At 46.1% G+C, this 25,858-nt stretch overlaps 1 protein-coding gene across 1 annotated transcript in view; it reads right to left on the bottom strand.

Moving 5' to 3' along the window:
- LOC147011924 (uncharacterized) overlaps nucleotides 1-25,858 on the bottom strand; it is a 104,534-nt gene that overhangs the window by 34,411 nt on the left and 44,265 nt on the right. The window contains exon 3 of the mRNA XM_085857584.1: nucleotides 14,702-14,770. Within this exon, the coding sequence (XP_085713710.1) occupies nucleotides 14,702-14,770 (69 nt within the window). The remainder of the gene's footprint in view (nucleotides 1-14,701; nucleotides 14,771-25,858) is intronic.

The following is a 25,858-nucleotide window of genomic DNA, read 5'->3' as shown; positions in this document are numbered from 1 at the left end:
CCGCCCGCGAAGTCTTGACCCTCTGCTTCCGACTCTCCTCTTGACTCTCCGACCCGTTCTTGTTTGCGACTCTCTCCCCTTTTGCGACTCCGACTCTCGTTCTGCTGACTCTTCCGACTCTCCTCTTCTTGACTCTCCGACCCGTTCTTGTTTGCGACTCTCTCCCCTTTTGCGACTCCGACTCTCGTTCTGCTGACTCTCCCCTGACTGACGAACACCGTCCTTTTATCCCCCGTAACTTCGCCTTTGACCCCTCCCTTTGACCTTTCACCTCGCTCCCCATTGGCCCGAGAAAAAGTGGGCGTGAAGGCTTTTGATCCACAAATTTGCATATATCGATCGCCCTGGGGCGGGGCCAGTCGCCCCTCGCTCACCGATTGGACGGCAAAAAGTGGGCGTGTGTCGTTTTTGATCCGTTTTTGAAGCAGAAAATCCGTGATTTTGTACACGCTGTTCGACGCGCGTTCTGCATGAGTCCAACACCGGTACCCACAGCGCGGCAAGAACGGTGGCGATGCTACGGTTGTGAGGTGTGCGTGAAGGTCGTGGCGGTTGTGGTGAAGCGGTGGTTGTGGTCGGTGGTTGATGTTGTGGTTGTGATGGTGGCGATTGGTCCAAAATAAAGATAGTAAAAGAAAAACGGCTATCCTGAAGAGTCGCAGCACGTATAAATGACATGTATTCCCACTAGACAACGGGTTTGGGCCTAACTACACATGCACTTACCGAGATACCTCACCTAAGGGACCTGAATGGTGGTTTGCGAATCTGGTAACCACAACACTACCCCCTTCCCTTTTTACAGACTCGTCCCGAGTCGTCAAATTTTCGTGTGCCATCATGTGTAGTTTTCCCCTAGTACATTTTACCTACGGATCCCTGAGTGCGACATTCATGGTATTCGTGTCCCCAAAATAAATAACCTGAGGGCTGCGTAACTATCTAAACAAACTCACTCACACGGACGACTTAAATAAAATTGCCGGCGCTAAGACATACATGCCGGGGCGCACTCATATGTACAGTACATCTTAACCTTAACTTACAAATTTTACACTAAACCATGGCCCAGGATCACTGAACTCTGCAAAAGAAAAGCAGTTAGCAGGGAGCCAGGCTGCCCACATGCAGTCTCTGGCTCAAACAATGCAGGTGACAGGGAACGTGGCTGGCTGCTCACACGCAGTCCAAGGCCTTCCCTTTTGAACTGAACTCAGTGAACCACAACGGTGCATGGGCTGCACAAACGCAGTCTCCGTGCCAGCTCAAGTGGCACACGCAATGAGCACAACGAATGGATGCATGAATGGATGGACGCAAAACACGGTGCACGGGCTGCCACTGCAGGCCCGTGTTGTAGCTGCCAACAGGGCAGTTCTCGCAGCTTGCAAACTGTTGCCTTGATCCTGGCGCACATGGAAATGAACAGGGGGGGGCAAAGCAAAATTGAACGGGGCTGGTGAACATGGGCAGTGGGCATGGCATGGCAAAGGTGCAGGCAACACAGCCCGCAGAAGGCCGCTGCAGGCAAACACAGCCAGCAGATGAACTGGCCGGCACAGGCCTTGAAGAAAAACAGCCAGCAGATGAACTGGCCAGCACAGGCCTTGCAGAACACAGCTGCCGATGAAGTTGGCCGGCCTCCGCCTTGAAGCAAAACACGGCCAGCCGATGAAGTTGGCCAGCCTTTGCCGTTCAATGGAGGTTGGTGGAGGGAGTGCGGTGGTGCTGGCCACTTGGAAGGCGGGCTCGGACCTACCTACCTGTCTCCCTCCCAACCTATCGCCTTTGCCTGTCACTGTACATACCCACTCCCTTAATTTGTCAAACCCCAATTTAGCCCCAACTTATTTTTTTGTTGTTTTTATTTTTACTCCCCCACTATAAATCGTCCCCTAACCCCCTTTATCGTCCTTGTTCGGCTAACCTATCCTGTCACCTAGCCTACTCCCAACCCCTACGTTCCCTTCCCGGAGGGGAATAAGGGAGAGCTAACGTCCTGTGTCGAGGCCCAACGAAGCCTCAGAATGGCCTCCCCAGAGTTCGGCGATCTATAACCAAAGTGGGTCCAGCGGCCCACAACGACAGCGAGGGGATGGATGGTGCGGAGGGGTACATCTCCTAATCTACCCTAACCATTTAACTGTTAAACTAACCCGGGGCTTTCAACAAGCGCCTCTCGCTTAAACTATTGGTTCTAACAACCCAGATTCCCGTCGCCTGTGTTGGTGTCCTCACAATTTCGGGCCTCGCCCCCCAATTTTCTCTCCGTGCCCTCACACGGTCTCCTGGCTGGGACACGTGGCTCTCTCTGGCAGGCACGACCCTCTGCCGAATCTCCCGCTATGGCACCCCCGGGCACTACACTGCCTCCGAGCCTACCAGCTCCCTAACACCGGGGAGTGCCCCCCATGGCACCTCCCCTGAAACGCACACGTGGCAGGCTGGCTTCCCAGGCCCCTTTCCGAGGGTCACCCTTGCCCACAACACTGCCCACGCGGCTAATGGCGCCCCGGGCCCCCGCACCAAGCAGGCGCACCCGTGCCCACTACTCTATCCCGGCCCCCCATGGGCCCATGGCCTACCGCGGCCGACTAGCCTGGTGCCCGGGGTACCCACTCAGCGATACTCACCTTTCGCAGCCACGCTCCCAAGCCCGTCAACAGGGCTCCTGCACCCCTCCAAATGGGTCTCGAGCCTACTTTCCCACCAACAACAAAACGACCTCCATTTTTCAATTTGACTAACCCAGCTAACTCACTCTACACTGACCCCGGGGTCCCTTGGGCGGGAGTCACTCCTCCCCCCAATCACTCATCGCACCATGCATTCCCCATTCACTCCACACACACAGACCCGCTGGCCTCACTCACTCACCAAGCACATGCCTCACAACTCACTCACCAACTCTTCAACACACACACCACTGAACTCTGCCATCCTTCTAACTACATCCCCTAACTAACTCGTGCTCCCACGTCGTCCCTTAAACTACAGCACGTTCCTTTTAACACTACGTAGCTAAACTACGTCCCCACTACACATCCACAAGTCTGTCACTGTCTCCAAATAATCCCATTAATCAATTTCCCAACCTAAATCTGGCTACAATCCCTCTAACTAATCCATTCCACGGACCCCATGAGGACTTACCCCTGCCCCATGAAGTCGGTCTAACTAAGCTAACCCTTCCCCCTAACTAGTTTCCATCCTGTGCCCAGGATAAGGGGGTCTTTCACCCCTTGCCCAGGAATCCTTTGCACCCGAAAGTGAGGCTTGGCTTTCCTTTTTTTTTTTTCCCATGCGCAGCACCTGCGCGGCAACTCGCGCTCTTTGCACCTTGCAACTGCCCGTGACGTCATGCAGCTGCACGTGTTCCTCGTCCCTCCTTGGACGGGACCATCCGGCAGAGATACCCCTCCTGCCGGATTCCAACCCCACGTGCAGCCATGACGTCACCGTGCGCATATAAAAAAAAACACAAGCCACACGTCTCGAGGGGTTCCCCACGCGAACACATGTGCTTTGCCCGTTGGAGCTTAACACACACGATCGCGTGGAGAACCCGTCCGGTCCAAATCCATTTACCTGCCTAAACTTTGTCCGTCCGCGGGATCGGCAAATCCACCGCGTGCGTTTCCGGACCGGGACTTCACTCTCGCAAGCGAGCACGTGGTGGTCTCGTGCGTTGCACAGCACGAACCGCGTGCTCACTGCTGGGTGAACCCGGCACGGTCCTCGAAACAACTACAGCCGCTACTCGGCTTTCTTTCCTCTGTCGCCGTCTCCGTCTCCATTCCACACACGCATACCTGCGTGTCACGACGCACACAGTCCACTCCATCACATTCACACCGGGAGACGAGGCTGCGTGCTCCCGCATGCCAACCGACATCTCCCTCTCATACCGCTCTCTCACACACACGGTCTCCCTTGCACACAGCGACCTTGCACACGGCCGTTCACTCACGCGTGCGGGGGAACTCACCCGCGGTGCCTCACTCGCACTCCGTGCCTCATCCACACACGGTGTGCTGGGAAGCACGTACTCCGGCAACATCGCCACCACACCACTCACACGTGGTGCCTCATTCATACTGGCCGTTTCATCCACACACACGGCCTCTCTCACACACGGTGCCTCATCCACACACGCGGGGGCACTAACCCGCGGTGCCTCATCCACACTGGCCGTTTCACTCACACACACGGCCTCTTCCACACACGGTGCCTCATCCACACACGGCGTGCTGGGAAGCACGTACTCCGGCACCATCGCCACCACACCAATCACACACGGGGTCGCTTCCACACACGGGGACGCACTCACACCTTGCACCACACACACAGGGACAACCACACTGGGGATTCGTGTCCCCACAAGGGTCTCCGGGGCCTCTATACCCCCCAAGCTCTCCGTGCACCCGTCCACAGCACTCGTCCCCTCAACCTCGCAAAACACGACCGAACTCACCTGGTCGTGACTCGCCTCAAGGGGGCATACTCCCTCCCCTCGTTCCTGGAGGAGGCCATCCCGCTGCTCGCACCGGGTCCCTACACGCTCCGCGAGCTCACCCCCATTGTCCTCCACTACCTCCGTGTGTGCGTGCGCGTCACTTACCCCGTCTTCATCGTGTAGTCTTCCCTCTATCGTTCCCATCTCCCGTGTCTCTGCCAACTCTTCACCCTTTACCTCCCTTGTCTCAACTATTATTTCTGTTGTCGTCACCTCGTGTCTCGTCTCACACGTTTTGGTCTCCCCATTTAATTTTTCCCTTTCGGTCATCGTCACGACCCTCGCCCAACACGTTCCACGAATTATTTTTTCACCCGCCTCCACCGCGGGCCTGTCAGCCGTTGCACCCCCACCCAGCTCGTTTGCTCCCACACGTGGAGTCGCCATTTTTATCTCCCCGGTCACGGCCTTCATGCCCGCCTGCAGGCTTCGGCCCATGTTCTGCGTCTCACCCCGCAGCTTTTTCGTTCTTTCCTTCATTTGCTGTGTACTCGCATCGATCTTTTCGTTCATGCTTTTTATTTCGTTTTTCATATTCGTTTTTACTTCGTCCATTTGCTTGTTCATGTTCGCAATCATCTTCGCTGTCGTTTCCGCATACATTTTTGCCAGCATGGTGTATAGCTGGGTCATGTCGGGTGCGCTTGGGTGAGCCGTTTCGGCAGGGGTCGGGGAAGGGTTTTGGTGGAGAGGGGGGGGGGGGGGAGGTGTCATACACCGCGGCCGCTGCCGCACCCATTTCGGGCTCTGGGTTCAGTTGGGCGAGTCCGTGTTCCTGCACAATCAACATTTCCTGCTCAGGGATTCCATCCTGGACCATGGATCCTACACTATTACACATATACATTTCTAATACCCCCGGCTCCCGCTCGCCTTGAGACGCCATCTTGCTTCTCGTGAAGGGTTAATTTGCTCGCTCGTAATTTGGAGGGAATCGGGGGTCGCTTCTCTCACCCCTGGACCGATTCCCGTAAATTTAGCCGGAGACAGGAGAGCCCGTTTTCCTGTTCTCCGATACCAGTGCCGCGAGGAGGGCGATGAATTTGTATCGCACGACCTGACACCAGTGTTGCGGTCTTCGCGCCCGCCGGCGTGCGACGGCCACGTAACTCGAATCGCGGCACGTCGCCCACCGGACGGACAATCCAGTCGTGACCCTCTCGGACTAACGCCGGGAACCAGTCACGGGTGGACCTTTCGGTCTCACCGCGATCGAGCCAATCAGCCCCCCGCGTGGGATAGGGTTGCTCGCCAAATTCGAACTACCTAAGTACCCACGCGGAGGGTAGACCGGGCGATCGCACCTCGCCGCAGGTCGACTTCGGACAAGGGCCACTTAAGCGACCCGTTCCGTACTATCAGAATAACCGAGCGGTGTTATCGTCGACCTCGACGGTTCGATTAATTATCGGGCGTATTCAGCCCACTACCAACCCTTTACGTGAAGCAAGATGGGGATTCAATGGGGGAAAAGACGAAGCGAAGCGGGAGAACAGTTCAACAATAAAGCACATTTATTCGCGGCACACGGGAAGCACACAAATTCAATTCCACCAAATGCACACAAAAAAAAGAAAACACAATTCCATTTACACAAAAAGCAAACATAAAAGTGAAAACACAGTGCAGAGCTAATACCGACTACCGAGCACACGGCAACACTTATACAATTCTACTTCACAGACGGCGCCGACAACACATACCCAAAACCAAGGAAAAGAAATACACTCAAGAATGAGGTAGGCCTGAGGCCGAGACCGGGTCGGGCCTACCCGTCTGGTGATGAGACGCAGAACGGCGATGGCCCCGCAACCCGCGGGCCTCGTGGACAGTGCCTGGCAGGGGGTGGGAACGGGGCCCCCTTGGTCGCACTATCTCAGCGCGGGGGGAAACAGGAGGGGGTTGCTGATGCTCGGGGTATAGAGGATCTTTATTATATGCGACGAGCGTCTCCACCTCGGCCAGGTCGCGCTGTCGGCCTCCCTCGGGTGCAGCTTATTGCACGACGCGAGCACCCCCTCGTCTGGTGTCGCCGCCTTTCCACAGCTCCGTCCCCTCCGTTCCGACTCCAACGCACACGACGAGCAGCTCCACCGCCCGCGAAGTCTTGACCCTCTGCTTCCGACTCTCCTCTTCTTGACTCTCCGACCCGTTCTTGTTTGCGACTCTCTCCCCTTTTGCGACTCCGACTCTCGTTCTGCTGACTCTTCCGACTCTCCTCTTCTTGACTCTCCGACCCGTTCTTGTTTGCGACTCTCTCCCCTTTTGCGACTCCGACTCTCGTTCTGCTGACTCTCCCCTGACTGACGAACACCGTCCTTTTATCCCCCCGTAACTTCGCCTTTGACCCCCTCCCTTTGACCTTTCACCTCGCTCCCCATTGGCCCGAGAAAAAGTGGGCGTGAAGGCTTTTTGATCCACAAATTTGCATATATCGATCGCCCTGGGGGCGGGGCCAATTCGCCCCTCGCTCACCGATTGGACGGCAAAAAGTGGGCGTGTGTCGTTTTTGATCCGTTTTTGAAGCAGAAAATCCGTGATTTTGTACACGCTGTTCGACGCGCGTTCTGCATGAGTCCAACACCGGTACCCACAGCGGGGCAAGAACGGTGGCGATGCTACGGTTGTGAGGTGTGCGTGAAGGTCGTGGCGGTTGTGGTGAAGCGGTGGTTGTGGTCGGTGGTTGATGTTGTGGTTGTGATGGTGGCGATTGGTCCAAAATAAAGATAGTAAAAGAAAAACGGCTATCCTGAAGAGTCGCAGCACGTATAAATGACATGTATTCCCACTAGACAACGGGTTTGGGCCTAACTACACATGCACTTACCGAGTTACCTCACCTAAGGGACCTGAATGGTGGTTTGCGAATCTGGTAACCACAACAATATATATATATATATATATATATATATATATATATATATATATATATATATATATATATATATATATATATATATATATATATATATATATATATATATATATATATATATATATATATATATATATATATATATATATATATATATATATATATATATATATATATATATATATCTATATATATATATATATATATATATATATATATATATATATATATATATATATATATATATCTATATATATATATATATATATATATATATATATATATATATATATATATATATATATATATATATATATATATATATATATATATATATATATATATATATATATATATATATATATATACATATACACACATATATACACACAGGGTGGGGCATTTATATCTGACGGTTTTATTATCCTTATAACTTTTTTGTTTCCAAACCAAATAAAATTTCTATTCAACATCGGCACATACCTTATATTTTTAAAATCAATTTTGATTCTTTATTTCTTAAAAATTACATCAGACAAATGGGCCCCTTTCGAAGTCGTGCATTCACGACAGCGGATCATCATATTGTTCATTATCGGAAGCAATGTCTCTTGATCAATTGAGCGGATGGTTGCAGTGATGTTTGCCTTCAATTCATCGATCGATTTTGGATGTTCCTTATAAACTTTGCCCTTCAGAAATCCCCATAAGAAGAAATCTGGTGGAGTTAAATCTGCCAAATCAAAGTGTGCCTCATCTGTCATGATGACCTTGTTTGTGAAATTGGCATGCTCATTGCATTTAAAAACCAGAGTGGTATCAAAGCCACCCAATGCTCGCCTGTTTATACATTTGTCATTTTTCGTTTTTAAAAGACTAGTCTAATAATATTTTTTATAAAGCATTGCAGTGAAGTCTGATCCAAATAATTTTAAAGCAATATATGTATTTGTATATTGTAATCAGTAAAGAATAGTGTGGTAGATAAAAACATTAGAAAGGAAATAACTTGCACCAAAAACTTTAACATTTTCACGCTCACGCTGACGCTCACGCCAGGGGTTTCGCTATAGCTCTCTGTTCTTCGAACAGGCGAGCTAATAACTTAACCAGAGAGTTGGTGTCAAAGCCACCCAATGCTCACCTGTTTATACATTTATCGTTTTTCAAAGACTAGTCGAATAATATTTTTTATAAAGCATTGTTGTGAAGTCTGATCCAAATAATTTTAAAGCAATAATGTATTTGTATATTGTGATCAGTAAAAAATAGTGTGGTAGATAAAAACATTAGAAAGGAAAAAACTTAAATGTTGATGTGCTACAAAAAAGTTAAGTTCAAAACAGGTCAAAAATTTTAAAAATTTGAAATTATCTTTTAATTTCAACTTCACTACATCAATAATATACCCCAAAGGAACCTCTATGCCAAATATCAGCATCCTAATACACATATTAAATGAATGGCAAGCTTCTAAATAACTTGCACCAAAAACTTTAACGTTGATGTGCTACAAAAAAGTTCAGTTCAAAACAGGTCAAAAATTTAAAACATTTGAAATTATTTTTTAATTTCAACTTCACTACATCAAAAATATACCCCAAAGGAACCTCCATGCCAAATATCAGCATCCTAGTACACATATTAAATGAATGGCAAGCTTCTAAATAACTTGCACCAAAAACTTTAACGTTGATGTGCTACAAAAAAGTTCAGTTCAAAACAGGTCAAAAATTTAAAACATTTGAAATTATTTTTTAATTTCAACTTCACTACATCAAAAATATACCCCAAAGGAACCTCCATGCCAAATATCAGCATCCTAGTACACATATTAAATGAATGGCAAGCTTCTAAATAACTTGCACCAAAAACTTTAACATTTTCACGCTCACGCTGACACTGACGCTCACTCCGGGGGTATCGCTATAGCTCTCTGTTCTTCGAACAGGCGAGCCAAACATAAAAAATAAAAATGCTCATTGCATTTAAAGTGCTCCATCATTAAAAACTTCCAAGTATTATCTGTAAAACAAAGAAAACAATAATTAGTTATGCCAAGACTGCTTCTGGCGAGAAAGATTGCAAATGTGTCAGATACACAGTAAATGCCCCACCCTGTATATATTGTTACGAATTCGCGCCCACCGGCATGCGAACGACCGCTTTTCACTAATAGTAGCCGCTCGCCCACCGGACGGACAATTCAGTCATGACCTTCCGGAACAACGCTGGAACAAGGTCACGGGTGGGTCTTCAACCCCACCACGCCCTCGCCAATTTTCTACCCGCGCAAAATAGGGTCAATTGCCGAATATCGATATACCTAAGTACCTGTGCGGGTAGCCTACCAGGAGACCGTACATCGGCGCAGGTCGGCTTGGACACGAACCGCTCAAGCGGTCCGTTCTGTTCTGCAGTGATAACCAAGCGGGTATTATCGCCTGACCTCACCGGATCCGATTCTATTTAACGGGTATTTAAAACCCAACTAATATTCCGAGATGCAATATGGCATTCCAATGGGGGAAAAAGGCACGACGAATGGGTAACATTCACACCAGCACATGTATTATTTTCACACATGCACATATACAGCCATGTAATCAATGCAGGTATTCAAGAACACGTATACAGGAAAACAATCATGCACGGGACAGGGACAAAGACGCGAGCAAGGTGAAAGCACTACGACCGTCTATCAGCAATTATCTAGTCACTTAACAGTTTTTACTTACAGGACACGGCGCCACCAACATTCATTCAAAAGAAAGGAAAAAGGCCACCCTCAAAGACGAGGGCGCCAGACAGGGTCCGTAGACCTTTATGGCGTGGAGCCTGGTTGACCGAACGGACCCTACGAGACCGTTGCAGGTTACCTGCACCCTCGTGGTGCGATGGTGGGCGAGCTCTCTCCGGCGCTCTCCTCCCGGGTGTGCAGGCTGCGCGGCAAAGCTGCAAAGCAGCGCCTCCCATCCGAGTCCCTCGTGCCACGCCCGGACTCCCCACCGACTGCGAGCTCCAACGACTCGACCAGAACCACCGAACCCAAGTCTCTCCGAAGACCAAGACGAAACCACCACGAAGAAGACACCAACAACTTTACTTGGCGTCCTGCGCGCCCTTATATTCCTCAGTTCCAACGCCTTGCTCCTCCCCATTTATCGCTCTGTCCCCTTCTAGCTCCTGCGGGAAGCTTCCAGAAAAGGGGCGTGCCCTCTCGCCCCCCTCCCCGCACGCCTCGCGGGGGCCGAGAGAATCATTCTTGGCAAAGGTCCAGGGAGATTCATTCCCCCAAAATGAGGCCCCTCCTTCACATGACCTTTGACCTTTGACCCGCATCGCCTTTCCCCCACACCAAAGCGCGGGGAAAACAGGTGGGAATAACAAGGCGGGAGAATCAGGCGTGAAAATCCGCACACCATCGGAACTCCTCTGGTTTCTTTCGCTTCATAGAGACGGTTTACATGAGCGGAGAGGGTTGTGATGTGGTTTGTGGAGAAGGGGATCGACAGTTGGCGTAGCGGGGAAGGTGGTTAGGTGGTTGGCATAATTGTTGTTGTGTGAGAGCGATGTTGGTGGTGGTGGTGGAGGCCGCCACGAAGCGGTGGTCGAGAGCGATGTTGGTGGTGGTGATTTGGTTGTGATTGGTGGTGGAAGCGATCGTGGCTGTGGTGATGGTGGCATGGTTGGCGTTGTGGTTATTTGGGAGCGATGTTGGTTGTTGTAATGGTGGTTGAGATGTGGTTGGTCCAAAATAACGATAGGAAAAGAAAAACACTATCTCAAAGGATCACAGCCCTGTTACACGAATAAATCCCATTAAACAACAGTGGGGAAATCTAACTGAACACAGACTTATCGATCTAACTGAACGACGGACCTTTATGGTGTTCTGCGAATTTCCACAGCCGTAACAATATCTTCTTCTTCTTCTTTCGGCTGCTCCCGTTAAGGGTTGCCACAGCGGATCATCCGCATGATCCGCATAGTGATTTGGCACATGTTTTACGCCGGATGCCCTTCCTGACACAACCCTGATCGCCTCATACGACACACACGGATATGGTACACCTATTTTAACCGGGGTATACACCGGCCCAGTGCACTGGTACTCAGATGTATATCTCAGATGTATACATCAGAGATACATCTCAGATGTATTCATTCAGTGGCGCAACGGGGCTTGAACTCAGGACCGTTTGGATCCCAAGCTACTGCCCTAACCACTGCGCCAACACCAGGCAAGCCGTAACAATATATATCTTCTTCTTCTTTCGGCTGCTCCCGTTAGGGGTCGCCACAGCGGATCAATCTTATGATCCGCATAGTGATTTGGCACATGTTTTACGCCGGATGCCCTTCCTGACGCAACCCTGGTCACCTCTTACGACACAGGGATATGGTACACCTATTTTAACCGGGGTATACACCGGCCCAGTATACTGGTACTCAGATGTATATCTCAGATGTATACATCAGAGATACATCTCAGATGTATTCATTCAGTGGCGCAACGGGGCTTGAACTCAGGACCGTTTGGATCCCAAGCTACTGCCCTAACCACTGCGCCAACACCAGGCAAGCCGTAACTATATATATATTGTTGTGGTTACCAAATTCGCAAACCACCATTCAGGTCCCTTAGGTGAGGTATCTCGGTAAGTACATGTGTAGTTAGGCCCAAACCCGTTGTCTAGTGGGAATACATGTCATTTATGCGAGCTGCGACTCTTCAGGATAGCCGTTTTTCTTTTGCTATCTTTATTTTGGACCAACCGCCATGATTACCACCACAACTACAACATCAACCACCAACCACAACGCCGCTTCACCACAACCGCCACGACCTTCACGTCACACCTCGCAACCGTAGCATCGCCACCGTTCTTGCCCCGCTGTGGGTACCGGTGTTGGATTCGTGCAGAGCGCGCGTCGAACAGCGTGTACAAAATCACGGATTTTGTGCTTCAAAAACGGATCAAAAACGACACACGCCCACTTTTTGCCGTCCAATCGGTGAGCGAGGGACGATTTGGCCCCGCCTCCAGGACGATCGATATATGCAAATTTGTGGATCAAGAAGCCTTCACGCCCACTTTTTCTCGGGCCAATGGGGAGCGAGGTGAAAGGTCAAAGGGAGGGGGTCAAAGGCGAAGCTACGGGGGGATAAAAGGACCGTGTTCGTCAGTCAGAGCCGTGTGGAAGTCTGGGGCCCGAAGCCTGCAGTAGCTGGAGAAGCTGAAGAGAGTCCAACGAGGAGAGTCCAAAGAAGAGTCCAGAGTCGGAGAGTCCAGAGGCGGAGAGGCGGCAGCGGCGAAGGCAGACGAGGGGGTGCTCGCGTCGGTGCCGGGAGCTGCACGCCCGAGGAAGGCCGGCAGCGCGACCTGGCCGAGGTGGAGACGCACACCAGGGATAATAAAGATCCTCTATACCCCGAGCATCAGCAACCCCCTCCTGTTTCCCCCCGCGCTGAGATAGTGCGACCAAGGGGGCCCCTTTCCCACCCCCTGCCAGACACTGTCCGCGAGGTCCGCGGAGTTGGGGCGCCATCGCCGCTCCGCGTCTCATCACCAGACGGGTAGGCGCGACCCGGTCTCGGCCTCAGGCCCGCCTCATTCTTGGGGGTATTTCTTTTCCTTGGTTTTGGGTATGTGTTGTCGGCGCCGTCTGTGAAGTAGAATTGTATAAGTGTTGCCGTGTGCTCGGTAGTCGGTATTAGCTCTGCATTGTTTTCGCTTTTATATTTGCTTTTTTGTGTAAATGGAATTGTGTTTTTTCTGTGTGCATTTGGTGGAATTGTATTTGTGTGCTTCCCGTGTGCCGCGAATAAATGTGCTTTATTATTGAACTGTTCTCCCGCTTCGCTTCGTCTTTTCCCCCATTGAATCCTCATCTTGCTTCACGTAAAGGGTTGGTAGTGGGCTGAATACGCCCGATAATTAATCGAACCGTCGAGGTCGACGATAACACCGCTCGGTTATTCTGATAGTACGGAACGGGTCGCTTAAGTGGCCCGTGTCCGAAGTCGACCTGCGGCGAGGTGCGATCGCCCGGTCTACCCTCCGCGTGGGTACTTAGGTAGGTCGAATTTGGCGAGCAACCCTATCCCACGCGGGGGCTGATTGGCTCGATCGCGGTGAGACCGAAAGGTCCACCCGTGACTGGTTCCCGGCGTTAGTCCGAGAGGGTCACGACTGGATTGTCCGTCCGGTGGGCGACGTGCCGCGATTCGAGTTACGTGGCCGTCAGCACGCCGGCGGGCGCGAAGACCGCAACAATATATATATATATATATATATATATATATATATATATATATATATATATATATATATATATATATATATATATATATATATATATATATATATATGTATGTTATTTAATATGGAAAATTTAAATTAAAAAACTGATATATTTACTTGTTTGTGTGCAATAAATATTCTTATATCAGATAATAAAACTACCTACTTATGAAAATTAAAAGTCGGGAAGGATAGCGTGGAGGTATCTATACTTGCCTCTAAGCTGTCGAGCCTGGGTTTGAATCTCTTCCTAAATGTAAACGGTCGTACTGGTGTTTCACAGGCAGGGTGATTTATCAACCTGTGTGCTGTCTCTCAGAAGGATGTTCAACTTGGTGTCCCGTCTGCTGGATGTTAAAGATCCCACGATGTTCTTCACAAGAGTAGGCAAGCTATCGTTGATGCCCTGACCAAATTCAAAGCACCTGTCCTGACTTCCTGAGTCTGAATGGTGACCCGACCAGGATTGTAGCTTCGTAACTGCTTCTGCAGCACAACGCTCTGGATGGACGACGACGATGACGACGTACAGAATCAAGTGGAAATCAAAACATGCATGTGGTAGTATGTACAAAAGACAGAGCTACTACTTAATGAATGGCTTCAGAAAAAATTCTAAATCAATTCATTCTTATTAGTGGTGGTTGTGGTGGAGCCCCATTATTTTGGTGGATCATCATTGTACTCATGACAAATTGTGAAAAGTTCCCTGGTGAAGAACCAACACCTGGACAGGTAGCAGTGCTGGCACACAGTGTCTGAATTTGCAACCTGAGCTGCTGTGGAAATCAAACCCCCACAACTGAGGATAATACAACAAGGCTTTACTCGCTCCACCACCAAAACACTCAATGGTAGTATTATTCTAAAGTTTAATTTCAAAACGGTCTTTAGTTGTATGAGCCTTTTCTTTGCCACCCTAAATTTGACTCCACACCTGTGTTACACAATTTTTCAGGACTGTACATTGCACGATATATTGTCAACTCAAAAGCTGCAAACCTGAAAAGCCAGGCAATCTTGAGATTGTAAGCTGATCTCCTCCATCGCAGCACACCCAAACGTGACCTGCTGAGAAAGAGATAAAACAACTAAATCAAATTTCAAAGCAAACATTACGTTTCTGTTTTTACATAATTTCTACTTTCTCGTCTTTATTCATGTAAAAGCAGAGTACACACGCAGGAGTTTTAACTGCCAAAAATAATTTTATGAGGAAGAAAATATTTTCTTAAAATAAGCTTTATTGAAAGAAGAAAGGTCAGTGGTCTCTTTGTCTTCTACCGCCTCGTTTCTGGTCTTGCACCCTGTGCTCTTTCCATGCTTTGATCCCCCCCCCAGGTATCTGTAGGGCACCCGCAGTCCACCATCAACCCCTTTCTGGTGAAACTCCCAAAATTCAGAATCACTGCTCACCTCCACTCATTCGTTCCTCTTTTGGTTCTGCCCGTGGAACAATGTTCTTCATTCTCTTCAATCTCACTCCTCCTTCTAAGTCTTAAAAACAGCTGTTCATCACCATCTCAGATCATTCCCCATCAAAAACCATGATCTTTTCTACCCTTGTTAGCCCACCACCCACACACCTTCCTCCTTCCAAATTTTTAATTCCTGAGAGTAAAACCTGCTGGAGAAGGACATTAGGACACATCAGTTTACTTCCCCATGAATGGCAATGGCTAATCCTAACAGCTAAAAGACATCAATGTACAAGTACAGTGCGTTCATACGAGTCACAACACGATGCTAGGAACCAATAAGCGAATCAACATAGTACTCACACTCAAACATGGGATTTCAACCTGACATCATGAGCCACGTGCTCAGGTGTAAACATGTCAAGCTTCGCTCAAAATTGTTATGGAAACGATATTACTGTATTACTGTATTTGCATTCCAAGTTAGACACTGCTGCTATCAATAATTCTCAAATGGAAGACCAAGTATTGTATTGGAGTCATCAGAAGGAACTCAAACAAGTAAAGAGCAAAGATGGAGCCATCAGGAAGAACCTGGATCGGATTTGGGATTTAGCGACTACACCTCAACTCTTAAATCCATCCAGATGCAGCGAAGTGAGATTTCCAAAAAAAACTCAGTAGGCCACACCAGCCCCCCAAAAAGATAAAATACAAAAAGGTAGGCCACACAAAGCAAGTGAGTGTAATTGGCCACATTGTACAAGTATAGTGAATGGTGAGAGTTGACGGGGGTGATCTCCCTGGCTCCTGTTTTTTGTAACCTTGGCACTGCACTTGAATTTGCCATTCCCAGGGGGGGGATAAATTTACCCCCTCCTCCACTCCCGTCAAAAGATGTATTAATGGTGATTGAATTTGTGACATTTTAAAATTATATATGTACACTGTCTTCTTTTTTGAGCAAAAACTGTTTTTTTTTTCTTTTTAACATTGTTATAAACACACAAACAGTTTAACATGGGCATGGCTTCGTGGTTAACACGATTTTAAAAAATGCAATGGAGTTTGGTTTCACTGGATCCGGAACATGCTATTCGGCTGAATCAAGTGAATCGGATGGGATTCCAATTATCCGTTATTATCTTGTCAAACTTTGATTGAAGTGGTAATAAGTTTTGAATGTGGACATGTAGACTTTAAATAGTTCCAACATTATTTTTAGATCCTCGTGGAGGATCTCTAGGTCTTACTCATGTTGTTGTTCTTCATCTTCTTCTTGTGGACTTTTTTGTTTCACAGCCTACAGATTTCATCGAAACTTCCTGAAACTCGGCATGTATATATAAAAATACCCTGCACAGACAGTAACCATCTCCGATTTTGAAAATTCCTCCTAGAAAAAAAAGTTACGACGTCAAAATATCTCCGCTAATGGAAATCGCCTAAAAAATTATCTCCGAAACTGGGCAAGTTTTTGAAATCTGTTTGCGGGAATCGAACAGGGCATTAGCAGAAATGAATAACCGCACATATGATACATCACTATGACGTCATATCATTTTTATGACGTCATTCCTATTTTTTGACATTTTTTGTTTCACAACCCAGAGTTTTCATCGGATCTTCGTGAAACTTGCTATGTATATGCAGAAAGCCCACGCGCAGGCAGTAACCATCTCCGATTTTGGAAATTCTTCCAAGAAAAAAAAGTTGGCGTCATAATATCACCGCTAATGGAAATCGCCTATACCATTATCTCCGAAACGAGGCAAGCTGTATGAATTTTGTTTGTGGGAATCAAGCCGGGCATTAGCACAGATAATTTATCGCAAACCTGATACATCACAATGACGGCATATTCGTTTTATGACGTCATTATTAAGAGGATGAGGATCTTAGCTCATTTGAGCTTGTTTCATTACTTTGTTTGTTTTATTTTATTTTCAGTGTGAGAAATGTTTTAGCTATACAGTATATTTTAATGTGGCTTTTCAGTTTTATTATCTTGCGAAAACGGAGTTTTTGCAAGATATGTTAGTCAGCTTGTATGTTTTTTTTTTTTTGTTTTTTTTGTTTGTCTGTTATCACGTATAAAAAATTCTGCAGAGCACAGTTATCATTGGAAATTTTTGTAAGTTCGCATATCAGAGGCCTATAGAGGTCCCTTTCAGGGCACAACATTTTGAAGGTCAAGGTCAAAGGTCAAGGTCACTGTCGCAAATCAGGGGAGTCAACAAAACCCTTATTTTTTGAGTAATTTTGATCAGATAGTCTTCAAACTTCATGGGAATATAGTTCATGGTCTGGCGCTCTGCTGATTAATTTTTGGTGGCGAATGGCCTTGACCTTCATGCTTTTTTTATTTTTATTTTTTGTCTGTAATCACATATAAATCACTCTGCAGAGCACAGTTATCATTGGAAATTTTTGTAACTTCGCATATCAGAGGCCTATAGAGGTCCCTTTCAGCGCATAAAATTTTGAAGGTCAAAGGTCAAGGTCACTTTGTCGCAAATCAGGGGAGTCGACGAAACCCTTATTTTTTGAGTAATTTTAATCGAATTGTCTCCAAACTTTATGGGAAAATAGTATATGGTCTGGCGCTCAGATGATTAGTTTTTGGTGGCGATTGGCCTTGACCTTCATGGTTAGCGCCTGAGGTCAAATATATTTGACCCCAAGGTCAAATTTTCAAGTTTTAGGAACCATATCATGTAGTACCTCAAATTGAACACCTCGATGAGTGCTTTCTAGATATGTCAAGCTTGAGACATTACGAGGTCATTTGGTGACGGTATGAGGCAAACACATATTTTTCATGGTTACTCTGTAGAACGATTCTCATCGGAATCTCTCGTGGGCAGATATTCCTCAAGGAGTCGCTCCTGGTGGATAGCAGCTCTGTTCACCTCAGTGTGACCTTAAAGAAGTCACACGTGGTCACCTTCTGGAAAGATACGGGTCACCCTGCGGGTGACATTGGTTTATTTCACTATTGCTATGTATAACTTGTAAGTTATAAAAGTCAGAAATAACAAAACAAAAAAAACAATAAAAGCATGATAGTGTCAATTTTATCCCTCATCTCCCCCTCCTCCTCTCCTCGTCCCCTAACAAAGAAAAAGGAGAAAAAATTGTGAATAATTTTTTCGTCCTTGTCCTTTGCTACTATAGTAAGAGTTATAGGTACCAGAGCTCTCCATTTGGGTTCTATTTTACTAGATTTGTTCTGGGCAGGGGGGCTCTGCACCCCACCAGGACGTAGCCTTGGACCTGACCAAAGCCTGTGGAACTGGGACCCCAGTTACAACTATTCTCACTCCTTCAAGCAGGGTTGGGTTGACAGCTAAGATACAGATATACGAGGCAACTCCTGACTTGACTTTCACACAAACGCAGCCACTGAGATTTGGGGAAGTGACTTCACTTCCTCAAGCACTCTGGGTGCTGGTGACATCATCTTTATCCATCCATCCATTGGGACCATACTGTACTCTGTACAGAGCGTTGGTGCTGCCAAAGCAGTCTCCTGGGCTGTTGGGCACAATCCTGGACGGGTCGCCACTCTGACGCAGGATGTCATCTTTATGACAACACATTCCTTTCCACACACAGTGGGACAATCGAGGAGGAACTTCCTTCGCCCATGGATTGTCTATCCTTTATGTTGCCCGAGATTCTGACAAAAATATGTGAATAGCAGCATGTTACGTAAATAGTTACAAGGGAGAGTCCTTTCCCATATATGTCCCTTCTCTGTATATTCAGGACTAATGCCACCATACAGTATATGTATACATATATGATTTTCGTTCGTTCTTCTTTACACTCTTGTTATAAGAGTTCAAATCTATAATTACCTAGGTATTATAAAATGTAATCCCCATTTGCTCCATTAACATGGGCTGAGTGGATCACTCAGAAGTACAGCGCATTCGCCATTGAGTTGTCTCCTCTCGGTCCGAGTCCAAACTTGACTTGTGTTTCACAGGTAGGGCCTTGTGTCAATGAGTGTGCCATCGTTTGGTGAGAAGTAAAGCTGGGTGTTCTTTCTACTGGCATTCTCAAGTGGACATTAAATATTCCACAGTGTCTCTCATGAGAGTAGGTTGTTGTGTACTCAAACCCTGGCCAAATCCTTCACTGCCTACTGCTGAAAGTGGCAATGACAAAGCAGCCAGTATAGTCCTTACCAAGAGATGAGACTGCTTCGGCAGCACTAATGCTGTGGGAAGAGTATTGATATCGCATCAGATTCGAGTCCTCCAACACCACCAAATATTTAGTTTGTTACTTATTGCTGTCTTGCCCCTCATTAACAGTCTGTGTGTCCTTTGTAAAGTGATTCTAAATTCCTTGTCCTGATTTATGCGCTGCAAAATTGATCCATAAAGGAAAAATTCCCCAACACTGTTGCGTGCCACACTCAAACTGACTGTCCCAGTCATGTTAAACTTTTCCTGATTTCACTTTATCCCAAATGTATCGCTTCCAGTATCTTTCACTCTGATCTATCATTTGTTAATGCCTCCCTTGAAACCTTTCCTCCAAAGACTACTATTTTTGCTACGTTCCATTTCGCTGGTACCCGTTTCGTCCGAAAAGAGATATTGAATCCACTTACTCATTCCTATTTCTCAGTAGGTTTGTCTACTCTCAGCCTTCCTATCTGCTTCTGAGTGGAGTGACAGGCTTCTCCCAAAGACCGGACGTTTCGCCGCAATTGCTGAAGCTGCCGGCTGCGAAAGAAAAGTCTTGCTGCTGTGACACCACTTTGATTTGACCATGAAACCAACTCGAGCTTTCCACAAACGGCTCTCATTTCTATTCAACATGGCAGGAACCTACGAAATTTTCTAGTCAAACGAACTTTACCTTCAAACCTGGCACTGGGGTCGTTTCTTTGAACCTGGCCTGGTGAGGCATTCTGAAGTGGTCCAGACTCTGGCAGCTGTTATTCCCCTTCGCATGTGTGGAATTGAGCTACCGCCATGAAATGCTTCGGTGCCTTTCTGCCACTTTCGAGTTGAGTGGAACCATTTCCACCTTTTTGTCACATTCTTGAATTGTTTAGTTTTCTGGAGAATAAAACTGGTCCCTGGATAGTTGGTCCCAGTGGTGTCGAGAGCACAATTTGATGCACAAATGAAAATACACAAGGTCACCCACAAATGATGGTGGTTTAGTTTTCTTTCCAGATTACTATGTAGTGATTGTCAGAGCTTTACATCGTACCATGTGTCAAGAGATTATTGTGCAAAAACTGCGCTGTTCATCTTATATCTACATAGATATATAATTGGACAGCGTCTGTCCGTCTGTGTCATATTCCGTTTCTGATGTCCTGCCTCACCGCGTAGTGCATGGCACCAAACTTTGTCGGCATAATTACGGATGTCTTGCAGTTCTGCTTCCAGCATCTAAATAAACTTACAACTCCTCCTTTTATTCCGTTCAGTCCAGTCGAAAGTAGACTTTTCTCAAAGCGTTTCTTATGCTGGATGATGTCATGGAATTCACTTCAAGTCCAACTGTCACAGGATTGTTGTGGTTGTTTGTTGTTGTTATCATCTCTATTTATTACCTTCTTCATGGATGGGATTGTTTGTTGTTGTTGGTGGTGGCGTTGTTGTATGGTCCTCTCATCCTATCAAATCCCAAACCAACCCATCACATGTTCTTGACGAGCATATCCACTATTTATTACTTCTTGATTTGTAAATGTGTGATCCTATCCTGGGCTGCCCTGTACGAGGATGATCAGTAAGTCCGTGGCCTGACATGAAACATCAGTGATTGACATTCTTTCTGCAGTTCTGTTTTGTTTTTTCACAGCATTTGCATTTCTTACCAAACAACGGTGCTTTATTTTTCTAATTTAAATTAGGCTACAAACTTATGAGTCATGTACATTGATACATTCTCTAACAAATGTGTCTAATAAGCATGATCGTAAATATCATCAAGAGACAAGGTTTACATGTCAGGTAAAAGTCGAATTGTTCAGTTTTAGATCAACAGACAAAGTACAGTACAAGCCGGTAGGCAGCGATGGGTGGCCGAGCATGGAAACTATAAGATATAGAGCAAAATGGATGTCATATAGCGGATAGGGAATCACCTTAAGATTATGCATATCAAATCTCATCCAGTTCCATCTTCCGAAAATGTGGTTTGAAATCAGAAATCCCCAAAGTTCGAGGGGGTGCTGTGGGTGAACAAAGATCTAAATCGAAAATCCGGCTCGATCGTTTGTGCACAATGTATTCCAGACGATTAGTGTGAATTTTCATGACCATCCGACCATAACCCTGAGAGGAGTCGCATTTGGCACGAGGGCACCTCCAGCTCTCGCATATTATCGATTTTTGCACCAATTGACCTTTGACCCCTGACCGAAGCGAAATCGGTCAATATGTCCTGAGGCAAAGTTGTAGTACTCATTGAGTACCATGAACCTGCAAAGTTTCATTCGTATCGATGCAGTCACCTGGTCGCTAGGGGGCCTTCAATTTTCGCGCATACCATAATTGTAGAGGGCACTGTGGCTAAAGTATTCCATATATCACAAAAACCGGAATATATTTGATAGAGCATCACCTGTAGATCATTCGTGCCAAATTTCATAACCCTACGTGGGATAATGGCTTTTCGGAATTGATTTTGCGTGAACGGTACCGATTTTGAAGGTTTTTCGGTTGTTGCTAGGGAACCAAAGCATCCCAAGCAACCATCACAATTTCCAAAGCACTAGGTCATAAGATGTACCTACCACCAGAGTTTGGTCAAAATCTGCCCACGTTTACTACCAATTATGCTGATGACAAACGAACAAACATCCAAACAAACAGACAGAATTACTGACAATAAGGTCACCTATTTCGGCGACCCAATATCGTCAGGGAACAATGCCATTGCTCAGTTTCAGAGCATCACATTCCAGAAGCAGAGAATTAACAGAATGCCAATGAGGATTGAAGATCTGCTATCACAAAATGGGAATCTCCATCAGGATGATTTCAATCACTCTATCCAACCCCCAAGTCAACTTTAGGGAATGTCATCAGGATGATATGGCAATGTAGGCAGCACCAGCCTTGATCCTTTTCACTGCCAGAGGGAAGGGAACCTTGTGAGAGAAGGTTAGACTGAACAGACCGACGTATGGGGGAGACATAATAGACAAAACCTTATTGATGTGATACAATAGTTCAGCGAGTCTTCGAGATGTCAGAGATGCACCCGGTACAGGTTTTTTTGCATACAAAGTCGAGGCTCCTGGAGGGGCTATAACAGAGAACATATCAGGATGGAACATAGCAAAAGGAACAGCAGCAAAAAGAGGTGGGAAATACACCAACAGAAAAAAGGGACAAAATAGAGGGATCAAAGACTTTGACAAATTGGGGATGATGCACAGGGTGGACAAGATGGATACAGAAGCAAACTCTCAGGAAGGAAAAACTGAGAATTTGGAAAGAGGTGGGCTTGGGGAGGGTTAATGGTGGTAGAAAAGATGGTTTTTGATGGGGGATGATCTTATATAGTGGCAAACAGCTGTCTTGAAGACCTGGTGGGAAGGATGAGGTTGAAGAGATTTTGAAAATTGGTTGCACAGGTGGGGAAAAAAAGGAAGTGATGCTGGATTTTGGGAGTTTCATCAAACGGGAGGGGGGGTTGGGTAACTAGCGGACAGCGGGGGGAGGGGGGAGAGCATGGGGGGGGGAACAAAGGACAATTTCATCAAGTCTTGCATTCCATGGAATACCACATATCAGCAACTGGTTAACCCTTCCATGAGCGTGCTTATTCAATGGCTAACCTTGAATGATGATTGATGATGTATGATCAACCTGATGCCTCAATCAAGAGGAATCGACAAGTGGTCAGTGTGGTGAATACCGAGTTGTATCAGCATAAACCCCCATACCAGAAGCATTCTTCATCTCCAATAACAAGGTAGGATGTGATGTGAGCATGTTCTGTCAGGCCCTGGCTGTGAGATAACAGTTGCTATGGGATGTCTTAAACCGTCCTTCCCATACCTTGTAGAGGACGTACTCAGGCCGTGTGGCTGGTCCCAAGAGACCACCTGCCAATGGATGTCTCTTTGTCTAAGACAGCTGGAGGGAGGGTGTGTCTGGAAATGGTACCTGTCTGCATAAACGTGTGATGTTACAGTTTAAGAGTCTTGACATGTATCTTCCCTACATAGTTTGCATTTGACATGAGATTCAATATGATGTCATGTTTGAAATTCACATGGGCCAATTGACATATATTCTGTCATTGTGGATATTTATGATTCGTTATGATGAAAACAGGCTATATTGTCAGTAAACACCTGCATAATGGTCTGTATTGATTTTAAATCCAAGTTAAACCTTGTTCATATGAGACGTGCAAGCAACCTACAAAGAGGAGAATCAATTGATGTGCACATTTCCAGTACATGATGTGCTCAAATTTGAATCAAGCTCTCCTTTCCTCTTATCTCTGTAAAGGACACAATATGAAGTAAGTATACTTAATTCGAAGAGAATATTGCACTTTGAGGACATAGAGCAGATGCACTCTTATGATTACAGTACCTGCTTCGAGCGTTGGTCCACTCCACAACATAGCTTTTTAACACAAAATATATTTGAGGTTGCCATAATTGCTCAGAACGAGGGTTCAAGTCCTATAAACTACAAATCAGCAAAAACATTTTAAAAAATGAAAAAATTGTTGGGATAGAATCCCCCCAAAACAATCAAACAATGGAGATACGACACCACAATCCTTTTACGGATTGCCATAACGACATATTTTGACATTTTTGGCATCGTTGGCTATGTGGCAATGTTAGTGGTGGTACAAAGATGTTGATGTGGGAAGGAGTTGTCGATTTGTAGTGAGGTTTGGTGTAATCATGTATTATATTTGTTGTGGACTGGCAGGGTGGCAGAGAGGTCTGCACACTCACCTATAAGCTGACTAGCCTGGGTTTGCATCTCGACCTACAGGTAGGGTGATTCATCAATGTGTGTGCCGTTCCTTGGATGGATGTTAAACGGAAATCCTGTCTGCTGGCATTAGTTCGTGGGCGTTAAAAAATCCCACGGTGTCCTTTGCAAAGAGTAGGTGAGCTATTGCCGGCACTTTGAACAAATTCAAAATTCCTGCCCTAACCTGGAGAGGGCACTGCAGCACAGCCCTGCCCTCAGCCAATGGTACTACCCCACAACCTTGTGCTGCAAAACATAGAAGATATTTGGTGTGGAATTGAGATGGAAATTTGTCAAAATATGTTATGGCAATCCATAAAAGGATCGTGGTGTCGTATTGTGGTGTCAATCCTACCTACTGAAGTATAGTTGTTTTTTGGGGATTTTCTTTTTTAATCTTTTTTTCTGACATGTTTCTGTTTGTTTGTTTTTTGGTGGGGGAGAGAATTATGGATGGTTGTGTTCATAGTATCATGTCGTAAATTGTGGTTCAATTGTCAAGTGGAAATCATGTGTTCGTGTTGAAATACTTTGGTTCATGAATGTATTATTAGGGGACCAAGCCATTCTTGCTGGTACCCCATTAAAACTGTTCAGATTATTATTAGGGTACCAGTGGTACCCTATTGTTTTGTGTTGTTTACTTTGCTTTTTCTTTGTCTTCCGCCACATTTTTGAGGTCAATTCACATTTTCCAGGCTTTGATGAGCCGAATGGCCTACTCATGCATCAAATTTTCTTGTAAGGGAACTCTTATTATAACCGCCATCTGCCCTGTAGTCTCAGCAGATGTCTCTCATTCTATAAAGTTCTCATATGCTCCAACCTGATCGAGGAGACTTAAATAGCCGAGTTCGACAGCTACATGCATTGTCTTAACAATTCTGTTTATTCCTGGCCATTTTTCCTTTGGAAATTGCATATGCTTCCCTTGCAATCCACAGCAGATTTTCCAGAAGATTTAACTGCAGGATTTATTACGGCGGAGCTTCCCAGTCTGTGCATGCGTAAATGGCATGCCACAGCTTGTGGTGTCGTATTGTGTGTTTTTTGTTTGTTTCATCAATTTTTGTTATGTTTTGGTATAAGTGATCCGAAGGTCCCAAGGCAGCCACCTTAACCACTAAGACAACAACAGGCTTATATATGTTATTAAATTATATTAATACATGTTTCAGTTGATTTGGGGGATGGTTTGGATATGTATCGCTTTTGGAATGGTTCTGTCCAGTGTTCATTTCTCCCCTCACAATCCTGGCATGCTTTCGTTGAGTCCACATTTACGCTCAATTTCTCCTCCGAAAAAAAATGATTAATGTTTGATATTTTTTTTATTCTGTGTTGCATGCACTAGCCCAGTGACAAGGGCACTTCCTCACATTGGAATCACCATCATGGCTTCAGCAGTTATTGAGGTAGGTCAGGCTACAGTTTTACATTGTATTGAGAGGGGAAGAACAAGAAGAAATACAAATTGGCGTTTTAGTGATCTCCCGATGTGGTACTTTAACCATATATTTTGGTGTCTTTTTAAGTCTTAGCAGTTCAGAAAACACTCGAGAATAAAAGTTATGGCTTTTAAATGTGTATGACTTCATCTTTAGTAGTTTATGAGCATGTCATTGTGTACACATTTAAATGCGTGGCCATTTTTTCCCACATATCATCCCTCTTTATGGAGTACTACGACACTCCATGGTACACATATACACACGAAGGTGGATACTTCGAGATCCTGGAGGGCTCCG

Source organism: Eptatretus burgeri, chromosome 15 (assembly GCF_056783735.1).
Source record: "Eptatretus burgeri isolate ZD-2024b chromosome 15, Ebu_testis_v1, whole genome shotgun sequence".
In the NCBI taxonomy this organism is placed as follows: domain Eukaryota; kingdom Metazoa; phylum Chordata; class Myxini; order Myxiniformes; family Myxinidae; genus Eptatretus; species Eptatretus burgeri.
This window is presented reverse-complemented; position numbering and strand designations above follow the sequence as displayed.